The sequence below is a fragment of the Corvus cornix genome, chromosome 3 (assembly GCF_000738735.6).
Source record: "Corvus cornix cornix isolate S_Up_H32 chromosome 3, ASM73873v5, whole genome shotgun sequence".
Taxonomy (NCBI): Eukaryota; Metazoa; Chordata; class Aves; order Passeriformes; family Corvidae; genus Corvus; species Corvus cornix.
The window spans coordinates 99,692,383-99,717,262 of NC_047056.1; the positions used below are offsets into that span (position 1 = coordinate 99,692,383).

At 38.2% G+C, this 24,880-nt stretch overlaps 1 protein-coding gene across 5 annotated transcripts in view; it reads left to right on the forward strand.

Annotated features, from left to right (window-relative positions):
- ASAP2 (ArfGAP with SH3 domain, ankyrin repeat and PH domain 2) overlaps positions 1-24,680 on the forward strand; it is a 90,984-nt gene extending 66,304 nt beyond the window's left edge. For 2 of the 5 annotated variants that reach the window (XM_039568424.1, XM_039568421.1), the window contains 13 exons: positions 171-265; positions 1,926-2,115; positions 2,531-2,616; positions 2,813-2,928; positions 3,384-3,451; positions 5,063-5,176; positions 10,118-10,373; positions 12,813-12,974; positions 13,849-14,017; positions 15,366-15,433; positions 17,109-17,218; positions 20,990-21,112; positions 22,042-24,680. In XM_039568424.1, the coding sequence (XP_039424358.1) occupies positions 171-265; positions 1,926-2,115; positions 2,531-2,616; positions 2,813-2,928; positions 3,384-3,451; positions 5,063-5,176; positions 10,118-10,373; positions 12,813-12,974; positions 13,849-14,017; positions 15,366-15,433; positions 17,109-17,218; positions 20,990-21,112; positions 22,042-22,116 (1,632 nt within the window). In that variant the 3' untranslated portion in view covers positions 22,117-24,680. The remainder of the gene's footprint in view (positions 1-170; positions 266-1,925; positions 2,116-2,530; positions 2,617-2,812; positions 2,929-3,383; positions 3,452-5,062; positions 5,177-10,117; positions 10,374-12,812; positions 12,975-13,848; positions 14,018-15,365; positions 15,434-17,108; positions 17,219-20,989; positions 21,113-22,041) is intronic. The other 3 variants (XM_039568422.1, XM_039568423.1, XM_039568420.1) reach the window with 2 other exon arrangements.
- Positions 24,681-24,880: the final 200 nt, after the last annotated feature.

Below are 24,880 nucleotides of genomic sequence, written 5' to 3' on the forward strand. Positions count from 1 at the left end.
AAGCTCACATCCAGAGAAAGTACCTAATCTGTTTGTTACTGCTGACGTAGCAGCAGATCAAGAAATAAGGGGTCCCAGCTCTCATTTTCCCTTGTCCTCCCCTTGTTATGTGTGTGGCCAATAACTGAACACGTTTATTAAGTGAGCTGTGGGATTTTCTTTTTTAACAGCTTGCAAAGAATATTGGGAATGCTGGATTTAATGAGATTATGGAATTCTGTCTGCCAGTTGATGAGATGGTCAAACCCAATCCAAGCAGTGATATGTAAGTAAAAAGCCACTACTTCTGAAAAGGCAGGCATTTAATTTAATATTGCTAAGGGGCTGTGCCATTATGGTTTGCACTGGCAGGCCATGGATTGTGTGTAATGTCTTATTTATGGTCTTATAGCCAAGGAGTAAACCTTTCTTCTGATGATTTGCATGTCTGTTTTATTGAGTTTTATCTGACTGTATCTTCCCTAATAGTAGGGAATATCTTACTAACTCTTTGAATCATGGTTTGTGGGACAGAAACAAATTAACCATGACTTGCTGGGAACTTTAACGACATTCAAGGACAGGGATTAAAACCAAAGCGATTAATTTTGTGCTATTTGAAAACAAAATAGAAATTGTAATAAGGTGCATATTTACCTGAAAGATACAAACAGCATTCAGAAACTACACCTGGGACCGAAGTCTGTAACTCTGTGGAATGAAGACAGAACATTTAACTGAATTCCTCGAAAGCACTGAACAGGGATGGCAGAGATACAGCAAGGACAGCTGCCTACTTGGCTGGATACTACTCATCATGAAAGAGCTAGTAAACAATGCAGAAACAAACCCAGAAGAATTTGCCTTGGCTGAAGCTGATTTTACGTTATGTTGACTTTCAGCATTATGACAAAAACAGCGTTAAACAAGACAGTCTAGATAATTTTTGACTGCCACTATTAATAATAATGTAGAGTATTAATATTAATAAGTAAAATTACTGATAATTTTACCATATTCTAAATCAATATAATAAGAACACTTCTAAAAATTTGTATTTAGAAAGATCATTTAGTTTGATAACTCTTCTTATCAAATTTGGGGCTATTTTTTTGAAATGAGACTATCAAATGCTTTATGAACAAGAGTTATCCATTGATCCAATTTATTATCATTTATTGGGGTTTTTTACTTCTTGCCCATTACATGGTATCTAGGTGGTAAAGTATGACTTTGTTAAATGTCTTCTGTGCAATGCTGTGTACATCCCAAGAGCTGGTAAGAGGTTATGCCTTTGGGAGGGCATGCAAGTTCCTGTCTTGCTGTGATGGGAAGAGGAGTAGATGTGTTACTGGGCATCAACAGCAAAAAGTGGTAACTCGTGCTGAGTCAGGTGTACTAAGTTTTCATCTTACTCACTAAAAGCTTCAGCACATCCTCCCTGTTACAGTTGTGGTGAAGAGTTTAAAGAACATACTCACTGTTGTGAATTCTAATTCAAGGCCTCGATAGTCTGTGCAGAGTTATAAGATAGTTTGTGGGGTGTTTTTTGGGATTTGTTTGGGGGTTTTTTTGTATCCCATGCCTTCCATCCCTTTCCAGCATGTGTAGGAGTACCGAGTCAGATAAACATAAACCTGCAGGGCAACATAAACCAGCATTATAAAGCTTTGATGTATCTTCTATACATAGAGCTGGGTAGTCTTGATCTCAACATCATCACAGAGTTTGGAGGAAGAAATTCATTGTCTGTCTTCTGATTAGATATTGGATTCATTTTCTGTAACTACATTTCATACTTGAAATATGAGACTGCATGGTTACATGCATATTTGAAAAGAAAAATTACCACAATGAATGATATCAAATAACTTGCATGTATTTATAGAAATGCTAATGTTTCTCTTCTGCTGAAAGTTATAGAAGTAAATCATATTCAATTTCAGGAATGCAAGAAAAGATTACATTACTGCCAAGTATATTGAGAGAAAATACGCAAGAAAGAAGCATGCTGACAATGCAGCTAAATTGCATGCTCTTTGTGAAACAGTCAAATCAAGAGACATTTTTGGATTAGTTCAAGTGTATGCTGATGGCGTGGATCTCACAGAAAAAATTCCACTGGCCAATGGCCATGTAAGTGTTGTAAATTTTATTAGACAAATTGTTCTAAGTGCAATATGCATTCATTAATTAAAAATTATTTGAAATAACATCTGAAACACTGTTCTGAATGCATGTCCTTTTAATGATGTAATTCAACAATAACAGAAGATACTAAAGAGTTTAATATAAAATTGTTTCCAAATACTATCGTATTTTAAATTTATTAAAACATTAAACATTAAATCATTCAATAATCTGTTAGTTTTCAGCCTATTTATTTACTTTAAAGGAATGAAGGGGACACAGTAAGTCTTCACGGATGTTTTAATGGTACCATGTTTGAATATATTGAAATGATATGTTTTAATTGATCTAATTAATGTCTTACTAAAATTTCTGCTTCTTCTTCAGAGGAAACAAATGTCTTTTTTCATTTTATTCTTAGGAGCAAGACGAAACAGCACTGCACCTTGCTGTTAGGTCAGTTGATAGAACATCCCTTCATATAGTTGACTTTTTAGTGCAGAACAGGTAAGTGTATGGAAAGCTAAATATTGGCATTGCTTTTGTGTCAAGTCACGCAAGTACTAAATAAATACAAATGCTTAAGTACTAAAGTTGTATTTGCAAATGTAATTTTATTCTTTGAAAATCTTCTAATGAGAGTGGTTTAATAATTTAGAAAACTTAAATTTAATTACCTTTTTTCTTTCTTGTACTCCAATAGTGGCAATCTAGATAAGCAAACCTGTAAAGGTAGCACAGCCCTGCATTATTGCTGTCTAACAGACAACGTTGAGTGCCTCAAACTGCTGCTGAGAGGGAAGGCTTCTATTGAAATAGGTAAAAGGGTAATGTGTACTTAGATTTCCTATTTGTCGTTGCTTCAGATAAGAAACAGTGAAGTTGAAATAAGTGTATTTTCTCCTCCATTTTTTATCATAATTCTGTAAATAAAATCTTCATTATTAAAGAATCAGTATTCACTCTTAAGTTTAAAATTGACATATATTACACTTAATTTTTAAACAGATTTAGATTTTTAATTGCTGTTTTATTGTCAAGTTATATCCTGCCATTTCATGGCTATCATTCATATATATGTGGCATGTTGAATTGCTCCTGCTTGTCATGTTCAGAGGGTTGATGTGAGCTGGACCTACCTATGAAAGAAAGAGATGAGTTTTCGAGTGTGTTGGTCTAGTACTTCACCATGTATCTGCAGGTTTGTCTTTAGTAATGGACATGTTAATAGTGACACCTCTCATCACACATTTCTTTTTTTTGCTGTAATATAGCAAATGAAGCAGGAGAGACACCACTTGATATAGCTAAACGTTTAAAACATACTCACTGTGAAGAGTTGGTGAGTATTGTGTCATTCTGTGTGTGCATTTCATGTCTGATCATTTAACAGTTTACAGCTGAATATTCAGTGAATATATTCCAGATGCAATAGTGGTGTACTAGAAATAGTTATATCCTTAGAAATAGTTATATGCTTACATAAAGTTACATGCTTTTAAGAAGAAAACTGTATTTTTCTTCAGATGCATCAGAAATTATAAAATTTTTGAGGCCAGAGGGTGATTCTGTTGAGCTTTTAGTCACAGGTGCACAAGTAAGATTCCTTCAATAGGTTTTCAGGTCACACTAAGTTGGGTGGGAGTGTTGATCTGCTGGAGGGTTGGAAGGCTCTGCTGAGGGATCTGGATGGGCTGGATCAATGGGCTGAGGCCAACAGTATGAGGTTTAACAAGGCCAAGTCCTGTGTCCAACACTGGGTCACAACGACCCTCTGCAGTGCTGCAGGCTGAGGGCAGAGTGGCTGGAAAGCTGCCTGGTGGAAAAGGACCTGAGGGTGCCGGTCAACAGCTGGCTGAACATGAGCTAGTGTGTGCTGAGGTGGCCAAGAAGGCCAATGGCATCCTGGGCTGTATCAGCAATAGAGTGGCCAGCAGGACCAGGGCAGTGATTGTCCCCTTGCACTTGGCATTGGTGAGGCCACACCTCAAGTCCTGTGTCCAGTTCTGGGCCCCTCACTATAAAAAAGGCTTTGAGGGGCTGGAATGAGTCCAGTGAAGGGCAGCAGAGCTGGTGAAGGGTCTGGAGCACAAGTCTTACAAGGAGTGGCTGACGGAGCTGGGATTCTTTGGGTTGTTGAAAAGGAAGCTCAGGGTGACCTTATCACTCTCTACAACTCCCTGAAAGGAGGCTGTAGGCAGGTGGGCATTTGTCCCTTCTCCCAAGTAACAAGCAACAGGATAAGCAGATATGGCCTCTGGTTGCACCAGAGGAGATTTTGATTGGTAGTAGGAAAAATTTCTTCTGGAAAGGGTTGTCAAGCATTGGAACAGGCTGCTCAAGGGAGTGGTTGAGTCACCTTCCCTGAAGGTATTTAGAAGTGGTGTAGATGTGGCACTTAGGGCTATGGTTTAGTGATGAATATGGTGTTGCTGGGTTCTTGGCTGGACTCAATGATCTTCAAAGTCTTTTCTAACCTAATGATTCTATGAATCTAAGTGTCCAACATCTCCTTGAAATCTAATTACTAAAGTACTTTTTATGGGTGAAGACCATGGATTAAGGCCATTATCTTGTTGCACAGATTCCCCCCCATATTAGGGGGGATCAAGGATTCTCAATAAGTTACTCTGATTCAAGAAAACTGCCATTGCAGTTTTAATTTCTTTGAATTGCAATTTCTAAACCAAAGCAAATACAATGTGGTGGTGCTTATCAGAAAATGGAACGTGGATCTACAATGGTTGATGAAATGTCTAGTTACTTTTGATTTATTCCTGTTGTATTTGGTAACACAGTTTAATTCTTTAAACTTACTTCAGTGCAGTAACTTTCCAGATTGCTGAAAGCAAGATTCTTCCTATATGTGGACTTTGTTTGATTTTAAATATATTGGTTTGAAATATGTACTGCACGTAATGTGTCAACAGTCTTTTTTTTTTTTTTTCCTTAGCTTACTCAAGCACTGTCTGGAAGATTTAATTCTCATGTCCATGTAGAATATGAATGGCGTTTACTTCATGAAGATCTGGATGAAAGTGATGATGATGTGGATGAAAAGCTGCAGGTTTGTGTCAGCATTATTTTTCTGTACACATATATGTGTAAGTGTGATGTTCATAATTATTTCAATAACTTTGCTTTTTACTATAGGTAAAAAGCATACTGGGAAATAAAGTTCTGTAGTAAAATGCAGTAGCTTGAATTTTTGTTTCTGAAATTATAGTTAGTCTTCTTTTTCCTCTTAAAACGTGACCATGTGGTGCCAAATTATAATTAGCCATGCGTTATATCTTCTTTTCAATGGAGTCAATAGTTGGTTTCAATACATCAGGAATATTTAGATTTGCTGATCATGAAGCAGATCTAACATGAACTGGGAAAATTGCCTTTACAAAGGAAGGCGCCTCAGACTCTCCGCATGTTTGTGAAACATCTCCAGGCAATGGCTTTAACTTTAGAACAGTTTATGCATTGTTTTGTCTTCAGCTGAAGCTGTGCATTAAATAAGCTACATCCATTAATAGCAGGGTAGGGTCTTAATTCTGAATCTTCACATATAAAATAATTTTGGTTTTTGTGCTTTTCATGCATGAAATTTTTTGTGGAGTTGTGGTACTTTTAGGTCCAGAATCATAGAATGGTTGGGGTTGGAAGTCTAACCTCCCTGCTATAGCAGGATCACCTGGAGCCAGTTGCCCAGGACCATGTCCAGATGGCTTGAACAATGGTCATATTACAAAACATTCCAATAGCACAGGAATTTCATTGCATTTGCAAAATTTAATTTCCCAGTTGAGGGCCCAACTTGAAAAAGTATTTAAGCACCTAAACAGACAGGTAACAAACTATCGTGTTTTGACACCTAAAAATGGCATGAATGTCTAGGAGACAAGTAAGTTGAAATTATGTATAGGTTACAAAATACTAATGACATCCTGAAGCTTTCAGAATTTGAAGTATTCCATGTAAGTACTGAACTGGTTTTTGTTCTTTGTGTATGTGGTATTATAAGTGCTTATGCCTTTTTTGCTTTCCTTATAAAGTACAAGGAATACACAATAGACTTTATATTAGTCTTCAGATGTGAGCACAACATTTTTTGAAAATAGCTAACAAAAACTCCTTTTTCCTCTGGATAATGAAATTTGACTTTTTCTTTCTACAAGCACTAGCACTTTAATTCTTCTCTTGCAAAACCCCCCATCTCAGCTAGGGCATGAATTACTAACAGTAAATTAATAACATAAAACCAAGTCTTAAGCGTTGGGTTTTTCTTTGTCAGGCTTCAGTATTTCTGAAAACAGTCTCAGGCTGATTTCCATTATCTTCATAGAATCTCTTTAAAATTGTTAGGTCATTAGACCATTAAATTGGCTTAAATGTTTTGGAGACTAATTTTGACATCAATAATTCCTCTGTTGTGAAATACCATTTTTACAATACTGTGTGCATAGGATTATTTTCCCCATGTCCTGTCTCTAGCCCAAGATAGCTGTTATCTCTGGTGCTTGACTTGACCTAATTAGCAACAAAAGGTGTCACAGGCTATCCCTTTCAAAGCACAATTTCTACCTTCTGAGAATCTTCTTAAGATTTTCCTTTAAAATTTGGTATCTGTGGAAGAATCTGAAATCCATGAGCTGCTAGATCCAGTTCTTCTGCATGAGCCTTCTTACTCTATCCCCATATTTATGTATTCCTATATATTTTACGGCCCTCCAGATAATAACAATAGTAACGATAATCATTTTGATAAAGCAAATTGAAACCTTTAGAGGTCTCATTTTTTCAAGCTGTAAAAGTTTTTGGTAATTTACTAGTCGAAATCCCTTTCTGGCATTGTAGCGGGTTGAGTTCGAAACCAGGCAGAAACACCAATTAAATGTAGTGGTTTTGGTTCAAAATATTCATTACTTACTTATTTTCCTTCTGTGAGATAAGAATTAGGAGAAAAACAAAGCAGGCACAAACCTTAAACAGTTGCAGTACAATGAAAGAGTTTTATTACTAATAGAATTAAAAGTAAAGAGAAAATAACAAAACAAAATTAAAGCAAATCCCCACCCCCCCAGCACTTCTCTCCTTTTACCCAGCTCACACAAGGGATAACAGAACATGGGATGTTAGTCAGTGTTCCAGTTCTTGAAAAGTCTTTCTCTTATGCTTAAGGAAAAAAGGGTTTTCCTTCAGTTGCACGTGGTTCCCAAACTGCCACTAACAGCAGATCCGCCCGGAAACAAACAGTCTGCTGTGTGTAGAACATCTCTCCCATGAAAAATCTCACAGTTCCTTCACACTGCAAAACATGGGCCATCACATGGGGTTATTCATCTTTTTAAGGATAAGTTATTTTGGCCTGCACACAAAGGCTTTTCTTCACCACAAGCCTCTAACAGCCTCTTACTACTTCTGTATAGCCTGGCATAGGCACTCTTCACAAACTTCACAGGCACACGAGGATACTCCATCCCCCCATGTTCTTCAAATGGATTAAAGAGACAAACAGTTTGTGGTATTACAGTTTCTTACCACGGCATGCAAGAAGGTTTTTAAGCTGCGCGCGAGAATCGCGGCACCGCCCTCTTTTCTCCCGTCGCCATTTCCAGCTCCGTCCCACGTGACTCACTTCTCTTTCTCCCTGACTCTGAAGCCGCCATGTTGAAGAGTGTTCTTGTTCGGGCTTTACGGTGGGGAAAAAGCCTCGCTCCCTCTGTGCTGCTGGCTGTGTGGTGTCCTCTTCAGTTCAGCACGAAGTGTGCTGGCTGCAGACAGGAGGCTCTGCCGGCTCCCGTTGACTCCGCCGGCTCCGCATGGAGAGGAGAGGGACCCGCCTGTCCCCAGGAGCCGCGCTGGATGGGTTTAGCTGTGAGCAGTCCACGGCTGGTTTTAGCTGCCTGCGGCTCTGGGACAGTCCCCCCGCAGCGACCCAGGGTCCGTGCCGCAGCGTTGGGAAAAGGGGAAGGGGCAGTGGCCCCGGCCCGGCCCAGCCCGGCGGGGCCAGGAGGCTCGGAGCCCCCGCCACCTTCCAGCAGGCGACCTCCGACAAAAGGGGAAGTCCCGCCTTTCTGTGCGGTTTAAATATGTAAATTGTGAGAAGCGTAATTGGTCTTAAAGACTGTCCATCAACTCAGGGTCGACCCAGTACAGGCATGCTCTAAATTTGTTTTTTGATCTATTCTTTTCCTTGACTTTCTTCATTGTTGCCGGTTGCCTTCTGCATTTGAGTGTTCTTTTTTTGACTAGTCCCTGAGCTCCATCTCATATAGGAAGGTATTTACTACTCAGCAGCGTGGCTAAAGTAATGAAGCTCCTACTTTGCTGCCCACTATTAATAGGTTTATACTGCAGGGACTTCTGAAAGGAGATTAAAGACTATTAATCACAGAGTAGTGTCTGTGACTACATTGTTCTCACGGGTGCATCGTTGCTTAGGATCATATCAGAGTTTTGTTTATAAATGTCAAGCTAATGGGTTTATCTTGCTGGTAAGACAATTACAAGGTTTTGTAATCTATGTCAGAAAAGGTCATGTCTGAAATTTAAGTTCTTTTAGTCCAGAATATTTCATATAAAAGGGAGTCTAACCTAAAAGAAGGTTAAGAGAATTGAAGTGGTTTCTGCTGTTGTTGTACACTCTGGCTGCCTGGTCCTGCCTCTGCTTTTGCCTCCCCTCTGGCACACATTTGTCCCTGTAGTGAACTGCTTCAGTTTGGTGAGCCAGTAAAAAGCTGAATCATAAACATGAAAAAGAATCTTCTGCTGGTTTAGAAAGCAGAAGGAGGTGTGGGCTGAAACAAGTCCCAGAACTAAGACAGTGGAGAGGTCAGGGAATGGAGATTGTCAGCCAGTGAGGAGTGCGGCTGCTAAGCCAAAGTAAGTGTAGGGACTATCATACACATCGTTCTGATAAATCTTGGAACTATAGTGCTGTGCTATAACACATCTAAAGGTTCTACATGACCAATCCAGAAGTAAGCATTGAATGTATTCAGAGGAAAATCAATTGTTTGTTAGTGGTACTGTTGATGTTAGTCTTTATTCTGACTAAATGCTATTACTATAAATGGTTATTTTAATTTCATACAGACAGTATGTCAGTATGGCACATTTATCTAGCACTATTTCTGAAGGTATATTTATGCTCTCTGGGCTGTGGATTGTTAAAGCCCATTCCTGTACTAGTCACATGAATTTGTAACTCCAGCTGTTTTAATTATCATTTGATAATTGAATAATAGTAATAGAATTAAATAGTAATAGTAATAGAGTTAAATAACAGTAATGACTATGCTTGCTGTTGAAACAGAAAGAATAATGCTAAGTGCAGATGATTGCTGTAAATCTCAAAGACAGCTAATTAGATATCATTCAATAATGTGAGTGGGATGAGCAATGTTCCATCCCAGCTGCCAATTGAAGTAATCTCCCAAACTTATCCAGTGATACTAGTGAGCTAAAGAGAGTTAATGAGAGGTTTTGGCTACTCATTTGTTGTAGGCTGAGCTACAGGTAGAATACTTGGATGAAATTGTGTCTGGGTTTTGAGGTCATGATCATCCATTTGGGATTTAGCTCTGCTGAAATTCAGATGAGGCTTAAGACCTTCAGTTGTTTATTTAGTTTTGAAAATACTGCTGGGTATTTTGATGCAGGAAAACTTTACTTGATCTAGTCTGAAAATCTATATTGGTTATCTATAGAAGTGTAGTCTTGTGTATATAGGGATACAGTATTATCCTGTAGCAGTGTATACAGAAGAAATGAGAATATATTAACTGTTTGAAGTGCAATTCACCTTTAATCTTTTTGTTGTTGTTGTTGTTAGTGTGCATAGTTACTATGTCTTGAAGAGGGCAGAATGTAGGGTTTATGTTATGTATTAAAAGCAACACAAGTGCATTTTAGAAGTCATTTTTTCTTTCTAGAAACTAATAACATTCTATCAACTAATAAAATGAGTACAACTAATGTGGTATTGATGAGTACTTCTGTTACTGTGTTTAAGCAACCCAGTCCCAACAGGAGAGAGGACAGGCCTGTCAGCTTTTACCAGCTTGGATCAAACCAACTTCAGCCTAATGTAGCATCCTTGGCAAGAGATGCAGCGAACATTGCCAAGGACAAGCAAAGAGGATTTATGCCAAGTATATTACAGAATGAAACGTATGGAGCAATACTCAGTGGCAGCCCACCTCCCATTCAGCCTGCAGTACCTGTTACAAGTAGTGCACCTCCTCTACCTCCAAGGAATATTGGCAAAGGTACTAGAAAATGTCATTGTAAATTAGAAGAATTGGATCATAACTCTTTTTAAAAATAATTTAATTTTTAGGTTTTCTCTTACAGTTATTTTGCACAGGTGAGTATTGGAACACTTATTGATGACCTCATTTTATATCCTTGAAGTGAATCTACATAACTTCTTCTGAGTTTCATTTTTGGTATATCTGCAAGACAGTACTCAATAGTGTTTGGGAAAACAATACCTCACCAGAGTTAAACCATTTATTAAAAGGAGGGCTACAGTCAATGTAGCTCATCAAATTTTTTTGCTATATTCAATCTTTTTATATTTCTGTTTCTTGAAGATGTGATTGTCAGAGTTTAGTGTAAAGATAAAACTTCAATAGCGTTTGTCTGCTGTGAAAATTTGTTTAAGACCTGAGAGAATCTAGAGTATATGCAGAACATGAGATTTTAACCTTGCAAATTCTTCTCTTAATAAATACATGCTTCAGGGTTGTTGAAATAAAAGTTTAAGTATCGTGATGTGGAGAACTGGATGATTTTAGAGACCTGGTAGCTGACTAAAAATATTGGTGTCAGTTATTGGTTGTCCTCATATCATTAGAGCAGTGTAAAAGTACGTGTCTCATCCTGATTCAAAGGGTTGTGTGCTTGCAAAATTTACCATTAAAGCTGGTGCTGTGAACTTCATTCTTATCTTCGTACGTAATCTGTTTGCATCATAGTAAAGAAGCATAGAGAAATCTGCATAGGTCCTCTTTGTGCAGGTCATATTTGGTGTGTTTCATTGTTTTAATACCTTTATTAATCCACCATCTTTCATGGAGGCTAAATTTATGTATTCAATTCGATTAAAGAAAAGTTACTATTAAACACATGGTTTTCTATGGTGCTGTAATTCAGACTCCATAAGAGGAGATATGATCAGGAAATGTTCTAGGCACACATGGGTGGCTTCTGCCTTTGGGAGCACTGTGCAGAGGTCAGAATGCAAGACTCCACAACCAGTGATTGTGCCTGAGATGCCAAACTGATCTTCTGTGTAATATGAAAAGTCAGTTATGGAATGGCTGCATAAAAGGGGCAGAAAAGCTGAGAACAGAAAAGCATGGTTTTGGGTTACTTGGAAAGGATAGCATGGGACTGGGGCAAGTTGAGTAGCATGTAAAACTTAACCAAGGTGGGATTACTTTAATCTAACATTTCACATGAACTCTAAGCTTAATATCAACATTTTTTTACTTGATGGAAAGGAATGTTGTCCCCACCAAACAGGAAAATTAACACAAGGAGCTTGCCTGGTTTTTTTTAACTGTTAGAGTCTGTCTCTGAATTAGTAATACAATTGAATAGTTACAGAGACTTTTTTACCCTTTGATATTATTTTTATCACAGCCAATCATACTGCCTTACTCACAGTTTGCCCTTGATTAAATGACACATTTCAAAAAGTGTTATTTTAATTTCATTCCCAACCCCAAACTTCTTGGCATCTCTGTAATACAACTCATGCCATGAAGACGTGCTGCCTGCCTGAGATGATTAGCTCATGTTCTTTACTCTACCAATGTATTAGCCTATTAATTGATATATTTAGTTAAAAGCTATAATAGTATAATTGACCATAGCTTCTTGTTGATTGCTGATGTTGTTAATGTTATGCTTATGGTGTATTATTACTCCTTTATCCTCATGGCTTTAGGCTGTTTTCCAAGTCTTCTGAGCCTTTTATGCTTTTCCCTGCAACCTAATATTTGTTCTTACCTTACTCTGTTTCATCTTTTCTTAATATGATGCTTATGTGCTGAGTAGGGAGAAATGGCATAATATGTGCAAAATACTGGCTTTATGAAGAAAACATGGAGAGTATTTTTATGAAATGAGGAGGCAGCTCTTCAGAATGAAGTCATTTAAGAGGCTCTGAAGAAGTACTTTGTGACTGTTTCACGACTAGTTATTATAGCTTCCTGCTTGAGTGAAATTCAGATTTACAGTTTCATGTTGTTTCTAAGTCAAAACTGATGTTTCACTTTGAGTCAGCAAAGTCATGTGCTCATGCTCGTGGAAGAGTGAGGTCCTTTTCTTGCAGTACCTGAGAAAATTACAGTTATCAGTCAGGGATTAAAGAAGGTAGCAAGACTTGCCTTCTGTCTTCTTACTGAGAAATCTGTGCTTTTTCAAGTATTGGCATATTTTAAAGTAATGACTGGAGACAAATTTTGCTTAGGTAAACTGTTAGAAGTTTCTGGGTGAAGTCTTGCTGTGTAATTTTTAACACCAGACTGATTTCTTCTCTGGCATTCCATCAGAATGGAGTGAATATAGTCGTTGAATATAGTACTGCTGAATATAGTGGTCTAGCCACACCATTTCTGAAAGCACAGATGTGAATATTAACACTTCGTGCTTAGGGTAAGCAATAATAATAATGCAGTATTCTCCTCTCTTTTTAGTTCAGCCTTCAGTTCTTGGCAGTGGTATTCAGACAATTTCTTCATCTAATGCAATGTGGAAGACAAATTCATTAGGAGTGGAAAGTATAAGCAGGCAGAGGTCTTCATCAGATCCACCAGCTATTCATCCCCCTGTGCCGCCATTGCGTGTAACATCTACAAGTATGTTTCCACTTTCCCCTGTTTTCCTTTCTACTGTATCTAATCATAGTTGGCTTATTTTTCCATTTCCACAACTCATACTTCCTCTTTTGGTGACTGTAGCTTTGGCCTATTGTTCCCATCCAGAAACAAAACTGTCTTCTCTGATGCTCCAGTGAGGACTGTATGGGGTAGTGCAGGGTCAGCAGGAAACACCATCTATTACTAGAGCTAAAGGGCTCATAATTTTATATATATATATATATATATATAGTTTTAATGCTGCATTTCTCACTAGTTGTAAAGGTGAGTGTTACATGGAAGCCTGGGGCCACATCTCCACATTATGCTTGATTCTTGCAGACCATTGGAATGCAAAAGGATGTTTTAATGCACTGCCAGCTGCTTTTGTGGTGAATTCAAGAATTCAATAGCAATTTTAATTAATTGCTAAACCTAGTGTGCTGTTAGTTGTTAGTCACAACAGGAATTTAAAAAAAGGTGTTCCTCTGAATAAGATTTGCCAGATATAACTCACTTGGTTACTTTTCCATGAAACACAGACTGCAGGCTTTGATGGAGCAAATAATATTAGCACTTTTAAAAATATATTCTGATCTACTGTTTTCAAGAATATGACTGACTTTGGTAAGAATTTTCTTTACTTGCACTTTAAAGCTTGAATAAATTTAAGTGCTTGTGAGCTCTCCAATTTTGACTAGGTGAAACAAAAGGTAAACTGCTTTCCAGAGAGGTCCTTCTTCCATTACATGTAGTAAAGCATTTTTCTTAAATGAGGATAAGTCCTGTAACAGGGGAACCTGTAATGAGAACCCAAGAAAGAAAATGGTAAATAGAAATTTATTGCATGTTGCTGTCTAACTTTCCTCTATAGATGTACTTTCTCCAGCACCACCACCTCCAGTGGCAAAGACAGCCAGCATTATAGAAGCTTTGAACCAGCAATCAAAACAGCAGCCAGCTCCTCCACAAACCAAGCCAACCCCACCACCACTGCCCCCACAACCTCCTAGCAGAATCTCTCAGAGAAAGCCTGTTCCTGGGTAACTGATGTCATTTTAGTTTTTAATATACTTCATCATTTTTAGTAACTTAGTGATTTTACAATATATTTATAACATCCAAGTCATCAATAAAGCGTGCATGCTTTTGCCAATGATGTGTTCTAGTGTGTGGGAATGAACAGAAGGCAGATGCTCAGGAAGCAGATGACAGGGATTCCTACAGGAAAAACAATATAGCCTAGTGATTTAAGGTTATATGACTTGCAGAATATCTCCAGAACACTTAGCTATGACAGAAATAAGGAACACAAAAAATATTCGATTCCTAATTCTCATCTAGTAACAAATTGGAGATAATGGGATCTAATGCCTGATTGTGCCATTTACTGTTCATGTGCTTTGCTTAAGTTCTGTTCAATCTTTTCGTTTGTGGCAGAAGTAGAGAGACCTGGAAAAGAAAAAATAATTTTTAAATTTGCAGAAAACTAAGTTAGGAGGGACAAATGCACTGGCAAACAGGATCATATCCAAAGTGGCCTTGAGAAACTGGAGTAGTAGTCAAGGGAGAAGAAGGGTGTCATTCAGTAAGCAACCCTTGGTAATTAAGAACAATCAACTACAGGAATGAAGCATGGAGAACAATAGAGTATGGGTAAGCAAAAGTTCTTAGAAGAAGGATCTGTAAGGACATAGTAAGTAAGGCAGATGACCTAATGCTGTTGTAGAAGAGTTAAAAAAGATAGTATTGTTTTACCATAGCCTGCAAATGATAGGAATGAATTTTCCCAACTGACTCAACATCAGTGGTGCCTCAGCAGGACAGCTGTATTCAGTTTCGGGCATTGCAGTAAAATGAAATAACTGAGGTGGGAACCAGGGGAGATCAATAAGGTAATGAGAAGTCTAGAAAATAGGACCTTTGAGAAAATTTTGGATGAAATAAGGTTTCATTTGCAAATTGGGACTGAAAGATGAAAGCAGCCTTTGACCTTTAGGCTCCTTTCTAGCCCTTTTATTGCATGGTATCATACTACCTGGAAGGTAGACACAACTTGTTGAAGCTTGCTATAAATGCTCAGACTAATATGGATACATAATTTTAAGAAAAAAAATAAAATAACAGCGAAAGGAACTTCAAAACTCAGGAGAAGACACAAATTGCAGTAATCAAAGCTCTATTATTTTTCTGCCTTTTTTAAAATTAAGTGCAACTTTCAATTGGCTTAATAAAAAATACAGAAGAAAAGTAGTATTTTAAAAGCAAAATAGCTGTCACCAGAATATACTGAAGACATGCCAGGGCTTCTCTAATTTTTAAAGTACTGTGTATTGCTTTTTGAGTTCTTATTTGTTTCTGAAATGGATCAATTTCTCACTTTCTGCACAGGACTGAGAAGTCATCTGGCTTAACTAACAAAGGGCAGACCAGAGGACTTGGGTCTCTACAACAACCTGGTAATTGTGGTTTAGAGATTTATTTTATTGTAATTAAGCTGTCATTAAAACAATCAAATAGAGTGTGTGGGTTTGTTGAGGTTTTCTTTAATTTGTTCATTTACCTTACACATTTAAATATAATCAGTACCAACATTATTCTTCTTTCTCTTTGTGATTGTGTAGGCCCTGCTGCCTCAAATTCTTTAGCATGAACAGAGCTATGGACCAATTAAAGTCAATAATGGGGCCACGTAATAAACAGAATCACAGAATGTTTGATGTTGGGAGGGACCTCCGCAGGTCATCGGGTCTAACCCTTCTCCTCAAGTAGGGACAACCAGAGTGGATCACCCAGGACTGTTCCCAGAGGGCTTTGGTGTGTCTCTAAGGATGGAGACTCCACGACCTCTTTGGGCCACCTGTACCAGTGCTGGGTCACCCTCACAGTAAAAAAGTGTTTTGTGGTGTTCAGACAGAGGCTCCTGTGTTTCAGTTTGTGCCCACTGCCTCTGGTCCTGCTTTTCAGCCAGGTGGCCACCAACATATATTGGTGCATGGCCTGTTCGTCCCCAGGTACAGGACTTTGCACTTGCTCGCTCTAGGTTCTCCCCTGATGTCTGGGAGCAGGATTCCTGAAAACCTGTCTTGCTAGTAAAAGCTGAGGCAAAGAAGTAACTAAGGCATTCAGTAACTCAGCCTTTTCCATGTACTGTGTAACCAGAATCACATCTTGTTCAACAATGGGTCCACATTATTCTCTAGTTTTCCCTTTGTTACCTGTGGATTTTAGAAGCCCTACCTGTTGTCTTTGACATTCCTTGCCGGATTAAATTCCAGTTAGGCTTTAGCTTTTCTAACCTCACCTTAAAACACACTCAAACAAAGTGGGTTTGAAAATTTTTGCTTGCCCTGTTGTTTGCATATGTCATAAACAAGGTGTCAGATACACATTTTAGAATAGAAAAATGTGTTTCTGGCTTGAAAATCCAGAGCTTATATAGTATCACTTTTAATTAAATTGCAAATTGATATTGCTCTTTTCATGTTAATAGAGTTCATTATTCAGAGTTCATTACTCATTTTGTGGTTTTTGTTGTTCAGAGTAACTGCTACTTTGGGACACGACAATAATGTAATCTCCATAAAATCTCTACAGTAAAGTTTGTGCAGATTCTGTGGTGGTTGTAGTGGAATTTCTCGTACCTGGTTTCCCCTTCTACTGCATATTTTATATTCATTTGTTCTTCTTGTGATTCTTTTTTATTTCCTCTTGAGATATGCCAGGGGGATTTGCTAATGGCTATCTGCCATCTGTGTCAGGAGTCTCCTGTGAGGGATACACCTTGATGATGGTCTTTACTGGGAAAGAAAGGTTCTGACAGCACACAGTCTGTAGTGAAGAAACGGGGGAATAGGATATTTGGTTCTGCTCTCATCTATTTTATCTCTCTTAGCATATCTGCAGTGTTAAAGGTCTTAGGTAGTTGTCTTTGGGAAAAGTGGCTTTTTTTGGTAAGGAAAAGGGTAGAAAAATTCTGTTCAGTTGTTTAGAAAGAACCAGTAAAAATTAAATACTCATGGGATGTAAAATGGTTTGTATACTTCTAAGAATAATTAGTTTGGTTTCATTGATACCATCACTCTTACTTTGTTTGAAAGCATGCCTAATATTTACTTGGTTTACTTCCCTTAGCAGGAGAGTCATCTTCTGTATGCGAAATTCCAGGAACACAGACTGGTTCTACAGCAAATACTTTGGCACAAATCCAGCCACCAGCACCAATGCCAAGGAAATCACAAATAGTAAGTACAAAAGTTGGCATTTGATTTTATTAATCTTCTGCATTCTATTAAACACGCTGCAGAAGTGATAGTGTGTCCTGCTATGGAGAAAGTGTGAGAGCCATGAAACACACAAGGCCCGTATCCTGTGTTTAAGTATGTGTATGACTTGTACTAAATAGTTACGAAAGCTTTGTTTTTCTTGAATTTCTTATAGGAGAGTATGTAATTTTACATTTAAAAAAGCAAACCAAACCAGCTGGATTCTTTGCTCATGTCCAAATGTGACCAACACAATCCACAGAATGTATGGTTTGACTTACTGAAGATAGATAAGCTTTATGAGTTAGTGACTTGTAGGTGAGCTTGGTGAATCACTTTTAAGTAACACATGGCTTCATTCTTAATCTCCAGTGAAGTAAGGAATAAGGGAACTGTCGTGCTTTTATAAAGGACTAATGTTCATGTAGGTAGGTAAAGTGACTTCAGACAAGACTAGCAGGAGTCAAGCTCAAAACAAAAGAAACTGACTCTTTGTGCTGTTGGTTCTCAGCATTCACCTGGTGACAGGAGAAAAATCTCTTGGTAAGCATATCCCCAACAGAAGGTGGTTAATTCTGTATTTTTCTTCTTCACCCTCCCCCAACCTTACATCAACTGTTATAAAAGAGATACTGGATTTAGATAGACTCTTGATCCGATTGTGTGGCCTTTTTATACTCTTACTTATTATTTTTAATCTAGGACCATGAATGGTAACACATATTAGTGTCAGTACCTGTAATCTTCTACTGGTATAGGTAAAGGGATGTATTTCCAGATGTCAGTGGAGCTGTGCAGTATGTGTAGTTAGCTTGGTCTTTGGTCCTTGCTTCAATTTTATGTTGCATTCTTGTGTGATAGATGTAAAAGATCCATATCCTTGATCATGACAGTATATCTCTGCGGGAAGCAAATCTCAATATGGAGAGCCCATACTTTCTGAGATGCTGTGTATGACTAGGTCTGGGCTGCTTCATACATTCTGTGCAGGAGTGTGGTTCAGTGGTAAATAATAAACAGAGGTAGGAGATGTGCTGGTCCTGGCTCTGCAGTGGTCTTATTAATGGCTTGTAATGAAAAGACTTGCTTTCTTCAGTCCTCTGTCTCTCTCCCTTCATCTGTTTTTCCTTATCCATGTCCACTGAAAGAGCAGCTCTCCAGGACAGGGTTCAGTGTGTTTGTGTGCATAGCCTTGCACACTGGTCTTGAGCTTACAGAGCCCCTATTAGCTGTTTCTCATCTGATAATGCTGAGAAACCTCAGAGACATCAACTTGCTTAAGTTGGGAGTATAAAATTTTCTGGTTTTTTGCCTCCCCCACTCTTGTTCAACCAAGTTACTGTCTGTCTTGCATTATAATAGCCTTCATGTTTTAGGCCACAGCAAAATTAAATGGTCTAAGTAGTGTAAATGGTTTATGTTGTCATATTTACTTTGTGAAGCTGTTGGACTCTGACCTTAATTTCTGTTGTGTGTGCTAGGATTCAAATGGATTCAAATGTGAAACAGCTCCTTACCTGACTTTCTGTATAAATTGAAGTTGTAGTTTCTCTATATTGTTCTCTCCTTTTTTTAAGTTTTATAGGACCAATTGATTTAGTTATGAAGGAATGGGCTGTCCTGGCTAGTTTTGGGGTCAGTGTCTTCAAAGTTTAATATTAATTGCACATAATATGAAGAACATATCTGACTCTCCAGCTGTCTCTAGGGCTTCAGTAAGGTGAGTTCTGTGACTGAGAAAATCAGCTGGGTGATTTTCTTCTGTCATAGGACAGAGAAGTAAGGGAACACCTGGCTCAGGAGTGTGTGCTAGGTAAGGTGCTTTAGCTAAATCAATCTAGCTAAAGCATCTTAGCTGAGATTTAGTCAAGGGCCCCTCAGCTAAAGAGCTTTAGCTAGTTCAGTCTCGCTAAAGTTCTTTGGCTAAATTGCTCCACTTAGCCTTATACTCCTGGCTTTTTTGCTAAGTCTTTACCCTGCCAGGGAATCCAGAGGCCAGCCCAGATTTAGAAAATGATCGCAGAAATGTTCCTTAAGTACAGAAAAGATGGGTCTAGTTGTACATGCACATTTAGCCAGTGGCTTATCTCCTACACAGTGCATTTACCTAATAGCCTGTTTATCAGGTGGAAATTCCTGATTCACCTTTTGTTTTCTTTTTTTCCCCCAATGTGATATTTAGATTTTTGAAGCCATATTGTAGATACATGGGAAACTTCCCTAGAAGATTTTATTCCTCTGGGAATGATATCTATTTTAATTTCCTTGCCTTCTAAAGAACAAGAAATACCTGTAATTACTGCACTTTGAAGTTAGTAATTGTATCACTGTTGTACTGATGTGAAGCTTTTTCTTTTTAATTTAAAAGGTGGTTGTGGTTCAGACTGTCACTTGTCTGAGAGGGAGCATCTGGAAAAATGGTTGTGCTGCAGTGCCTGCCTGGCTGGCAGCTCACGGGGGTGAGAGCGCCTCAGGGTGTGCCTGCCCTGGGCAGGCCAGAGCTTTGTTTATATTAGAATTTATATAGTATTTATACTCGAATGCAAATGGATGCTTCTAGAGGAAGATAACAATCATGCTGCCTCCATCCTTCCCCATCCACATTCCCTTCTTTTCTCTGCATGGTGCTCAGCTCTAACAAAATGGCACAGTAAGAGACTGTTGGGCAGTACTGTCCTCAGCAGAGCATTTTGCTGGTGGAGAAAAGGAGAGTTGTAAATGGAGTCGCTTGTCCCTTTACAAGCTTCCTGCTCCATGCCTGACCTAACTAGAGACTGGGACCAGTCACTGGGGAACTCCAGAATGGTCATGAGGCCATCTTTTCCATATGCCATGTGGAACTTCTGTCCCAAACATTATAATGCCACTGCATTAACAGCCATTTCAGACCTCAATGGCACTTAGAGCTCTGACATCTTAGGGTAGAAAGTAATTTTTGCTCCCTATGGCTGGGAAAAGGGTAGTCTCTCGGTTGAAAGCTTTACACTCTGCCTCCAGGTCTTGAGCCTCTTCACTTGTGCTGGGTTGTTTTGCATGGAAACAATGTGTAGGCAGCATTATTGTGGGTCTGCAACAGAAAATGAGGAGGCTGAAAAGAAATGCAGCAGCAGACTGGTTTGCACTGGAACAGGTGTGAGATGAGGATGGTGGATTCTGTGAAACCAAAATGAAACACTTTTGGTATCACTTCGCACAGAACATGGCTAGGACTGAGTCCCACTGCCATACTGAATATTGCAACTCCTTCCTAAACTTTCCCTTTGAAAGAGCTGCCAAAAGCCTCCTGTGGCTGACAGTCCTCAGAGCACTGTTGGGAGGCAGAGGATGTTTTGGTGGGTTCGTACACTATTGAAATGGGTTTAGCAAATTAAGAAGGAGCATATTAACAGGTGGCTCGGGCCTCCCTCTGATAATGCTGCTGCTGTTACATTTGCACAGAACTCGATCACCCCATCTTTTGAGTAAAATCATGCTCACTGCAGTGATGTAGAGCTCTGAAGACAGGTTTGGGTGAGCCAAAATGGAAAACTTCTAAGGGAAACATGGGCTATGTTATTGGCACTGTGGTTCCAAAAAGCTTTGGGTGGTGCCAAATTCAGCTTGAAGCATGAGCACCCAGCATAAGATGTAGCTGAACTCTAATCTATGAAAAATAGCAGTTGGAAGCAGTTCTGAAACTGTCTTTAGATAACTCCAAGTCTACTCTGTTCTGTGCTATATTATTTACATTCAGGGTTTTTTTCATTCCAGTCAAAAACGAAACCCAAGAGAGTAAAAGCAATTTACAACTGTGTAGCAGATAACCCAGATGAGCTGACTTTTTCAGAGGGAGATATTATTGTAGTTGATGGTGAAGAAGACCAGGAGTGGTGGGTGAGTATTTTGCATTTTCTGTCAACACACTTTGAAAGAAAGAAATTAAATCTTAGAGGTCGACACTCACTTCAGAAGATCCCCTGCTGGGTTTCCAAATAACAAGAAAAGTTTCATCTCATGGAAACCTGAGATGAAATTTCAAAAGTCAAACTTCAGACAAGCTTTTAGGTTTTCTCATTCAGAAAAAAAAAAAAGAAATCTGATTAGTAGGGTTCACAGTACACTGGGGACATGGTCTGCGTGATCTAGAAAATTTTTGGTGGAGTGTCAGCAATTTAATTAATAGCACCTGCTATTACAGGTGCTGTGTAGTGGGCTTCAGAGGAGGGCTTTGTATTGTCCTCAGTCTTCAGATGACTAGGAGTGAGTCTGTCTGAGCTGGGAAACCATCTCAACTATTTACATTCCAGAGTCTCATTGGCTAAAGCAAAATCTTGGAAAATTGTTGTGCATGAAAACACTTGCCTTAATCTGTTAGCTAGTGAAGAACAGAGCTTCAGGTTGCATCTAAATTGACAATAATGCTGCATAAACACAAATATATTCATGTAAAACCTGACACTGTTGAAGCTTGAGCTATCCTTTTGCCTCAGTGGTTAAAGAAGCAACTCAACAGAGGCCAAATGTGGGCTGCCAGGCATTACAGATTGCACTGGAATTACGCAGCAGTGGTACTGCAGTAAGAGGTTTTATATTCAAAGAACTGGATAAAACTTCTGCATTTGATAAAAACCCAACCTACAGCTGAAAAACATGCACTCTGTAGGACTGAATTTTCCTATTGGCAGAAGAAAAGTAGCACTACTGCAGAAAAGATTTGGTGGGAGGCTTGTTGTATTACAGGCAGGAAGGTCACTGGTATTCATTTTGGTGATAATGAAATGTCATTTTGAGATTTAACTTCAAAATTATCTGGACTCTTTCAGATTGGTCATATTGATGGAGATCCCAGCCGGAAAGGAGCTTTCCCTGTATCATTTGTGCACTTTATTGTTGACTAGATTGCTACTGATAAGTGGAGACATTTCTCATTTCCAGCGGTCACAGAAATAAGTTTTGTTCTATTTCATTTCACCTACCTATCTGCAGCCACCTTGCCAGAGCACTGCCCAAGTCCTAGGTACTGTAGCTTACTTTTTTATTGCCATCATTCTGATTTTGGGACTTCTAAAACTTTTTTCTATGTGAAAACTTCTCATAAGCAGTTTACACTTAAAAAAACCCAACTCTTCCTGTATTTCTCAAGGTGAACTGAAAAGCTTTAACAATCAAAATCCACATGTCTGAATATCACAACATTATGCATGTTCTTATCAATCAATTCACTGTAATTTTAGTCTCCCTTTTATAACATGACAGTACAACAGTTCAGTGTTGCTTCCCCAGTCAAAGAAATTGCGTGTGCATCTACCAGGGCAGTGAATTTATCCAATTCTCGACACTGTTTGAAGTGGTGGAACCAAAATGTGCAAGCTGCTGTGTAGTTCTGAAATGGACTCATTCAGTATCTTGCCATACTGGATGTCATCAAGGATACCAACAGTTGCAGAAGAAATTGTTTTAATCATGTGTCTTTAGCCAGGTAAAAGTAAAAAAGTATTTCAGTTTACCACAAGAAAAACTTCTTTCTTTCAGAATGGATGTAGATATTTCCTTAAAGTTATCTGAAATCTGTGTTAGTCGTTGAACTTTCTAGTTCTAATTTTGTGAGCTTGAGACTGTTTTGTTTTTCTATGCTGCACTTGTGTAGAACCTGTTTTTTGAATGTTCTTTATGTATGTTACATCCATTTTGGTCATTTAATGTGACTACTGCTGGTTAACTAAACTATGGCAATATTAATGAGTTACTACATTAACTCAAGGATTTCAAAACTGCACTTCCTGAAATGTACTTAACTATGATGATGGATTGCAGAGCATTTCTTACACTTGTCTCGTTATAGCATTTAGACTTTATTTTTAAATTCTTGAATTTTCTTTAAATCGCCCAGCAGTGTGTTCACAGAGAGAACATACTTGGTGGAACACTTAGGTAATTATCCTTGGTCAATAAGATATCTGACACCTCATGAGATCACTACGTTATGTTCTGGTTTATGAAATTTGTGTGCCACTACCTTGCAAACAATGATAGTTTGCCAACTCACTCTGTATTTATATAGTATACCCACATTTATGGTAGCTACACTGTTGTTAAACTTGTTTTACTGATTCGTGAACAAAAGCTAGGCCATGGATAGTTCCCAGTTGGTTGATGGAATATAAAACACCAATACAGATTTGACATCATTTTGATGTTTGTATATTGTGAATTTGTACCAGGTTTTGCTTATGCTCAGGAAACAACTGAGGCATAGGATATGAAAAATCAATGTCTAGGTCACATTGGCTTTGATCACGTTATGTGAACATTGTATCTCTAGATTTATCAAGAGAACTTTGAATTTCTGGAAAATGGTGCTTAAATTGGCCATTTCATATTGGAAGGAATGGAAAACAGGCTGCCACCACCATCTGTGCTTATTTGGAGAAAAACCACGTAGCGAAAGTGCTGGAAGAGCAACACCGATCTCACCCTGTCACCCTTCCTGAATGGTACCGTTGGCTGATGCCTCTCGGGCATGTGGGTACAGCCACGCAGATGTGTAACTTTCACTTCCTAGATGCTGTTGCTGCAGTATAAATGGGGAACAAACTGGAATGTTTCAAGATATTTTTATTGCAAGTTGAAGCAAATTAGTCCGTATTTTCAAAGTTCCCAGTAAAATGATAGAGTAATAGTTTAGCACTACAGTTTTATTCACTTACTGATACGTTCAGTTTGCAACACTATTTTGTATGTTTCTATCCCTGATAGAGTCTAGAGAGTAAATGGGCATATTATTTTGCACAGAGCTCCTAATGTACAGTATTTTTAACACAGAATCTTATAGTGTATGTAACAATTCGTAAAGTTAAAAAATGATGCAAATTTCCCTTGAGTTCTGCTAGAAGAGGAATAGAGTAAAATGTCACAACTTTGTTCACCGGTAACTTAGAAACCAGGAAACTTGTAGACTAGAACTTAATAGCATTAACAGTGCAGATAAAATCCCGAGGACCAATAAAGAGCAGCTAAGCAAAATTTATCTCTTGATTTTCTGTGTTTCTCAAAAGGTTTTCTCCTCTGACAGAGAAAAATGAAATTCTAGAGCCTGTAGATATCTATTTATAATATAAAATTAAGAATTTTAAGTCCAAAATTTTGGCATATTTCATACAACTTTTTAAATCTGATTCAAAAACCCTGTTAATAGACAGACTATTAGGTTGCTGTGTTAACTGTTTAAAAAGGAGCAAGTGACACTTAAAATGCAGCTTAGAATGCTATGAGATGTAAAATATTCAATTCAGTTGTTTTTATTTTGTTTAGTTGCAGAGCAACTGTATATATTGTATAACCTAAAATCAACTCTTATTTTCAATGTCCTGGATGCAGTGATTTATAATTAGAGCATGATTAATAAATTTTACTCTTGTTAACCAGTCAAATGTCTGGAAAAATAAAACTACTTTTAAAATCACTTTTTCTGCTTCTCTTCTGTTCCCTTGCATTGCTTGTGCAATACTGTTCTTTTTAATGTATGAAAATGACAAATACAAACAAGTATCACTTGAGGAAAAAATGTACATCTTGTGGGCTTTATTTGAACAGAAAGACTGGAGATTAAATTAGAGGGGTAAAGCACCAAAGGACTCCCTCTTACCACTTTGCTTTTGTTTT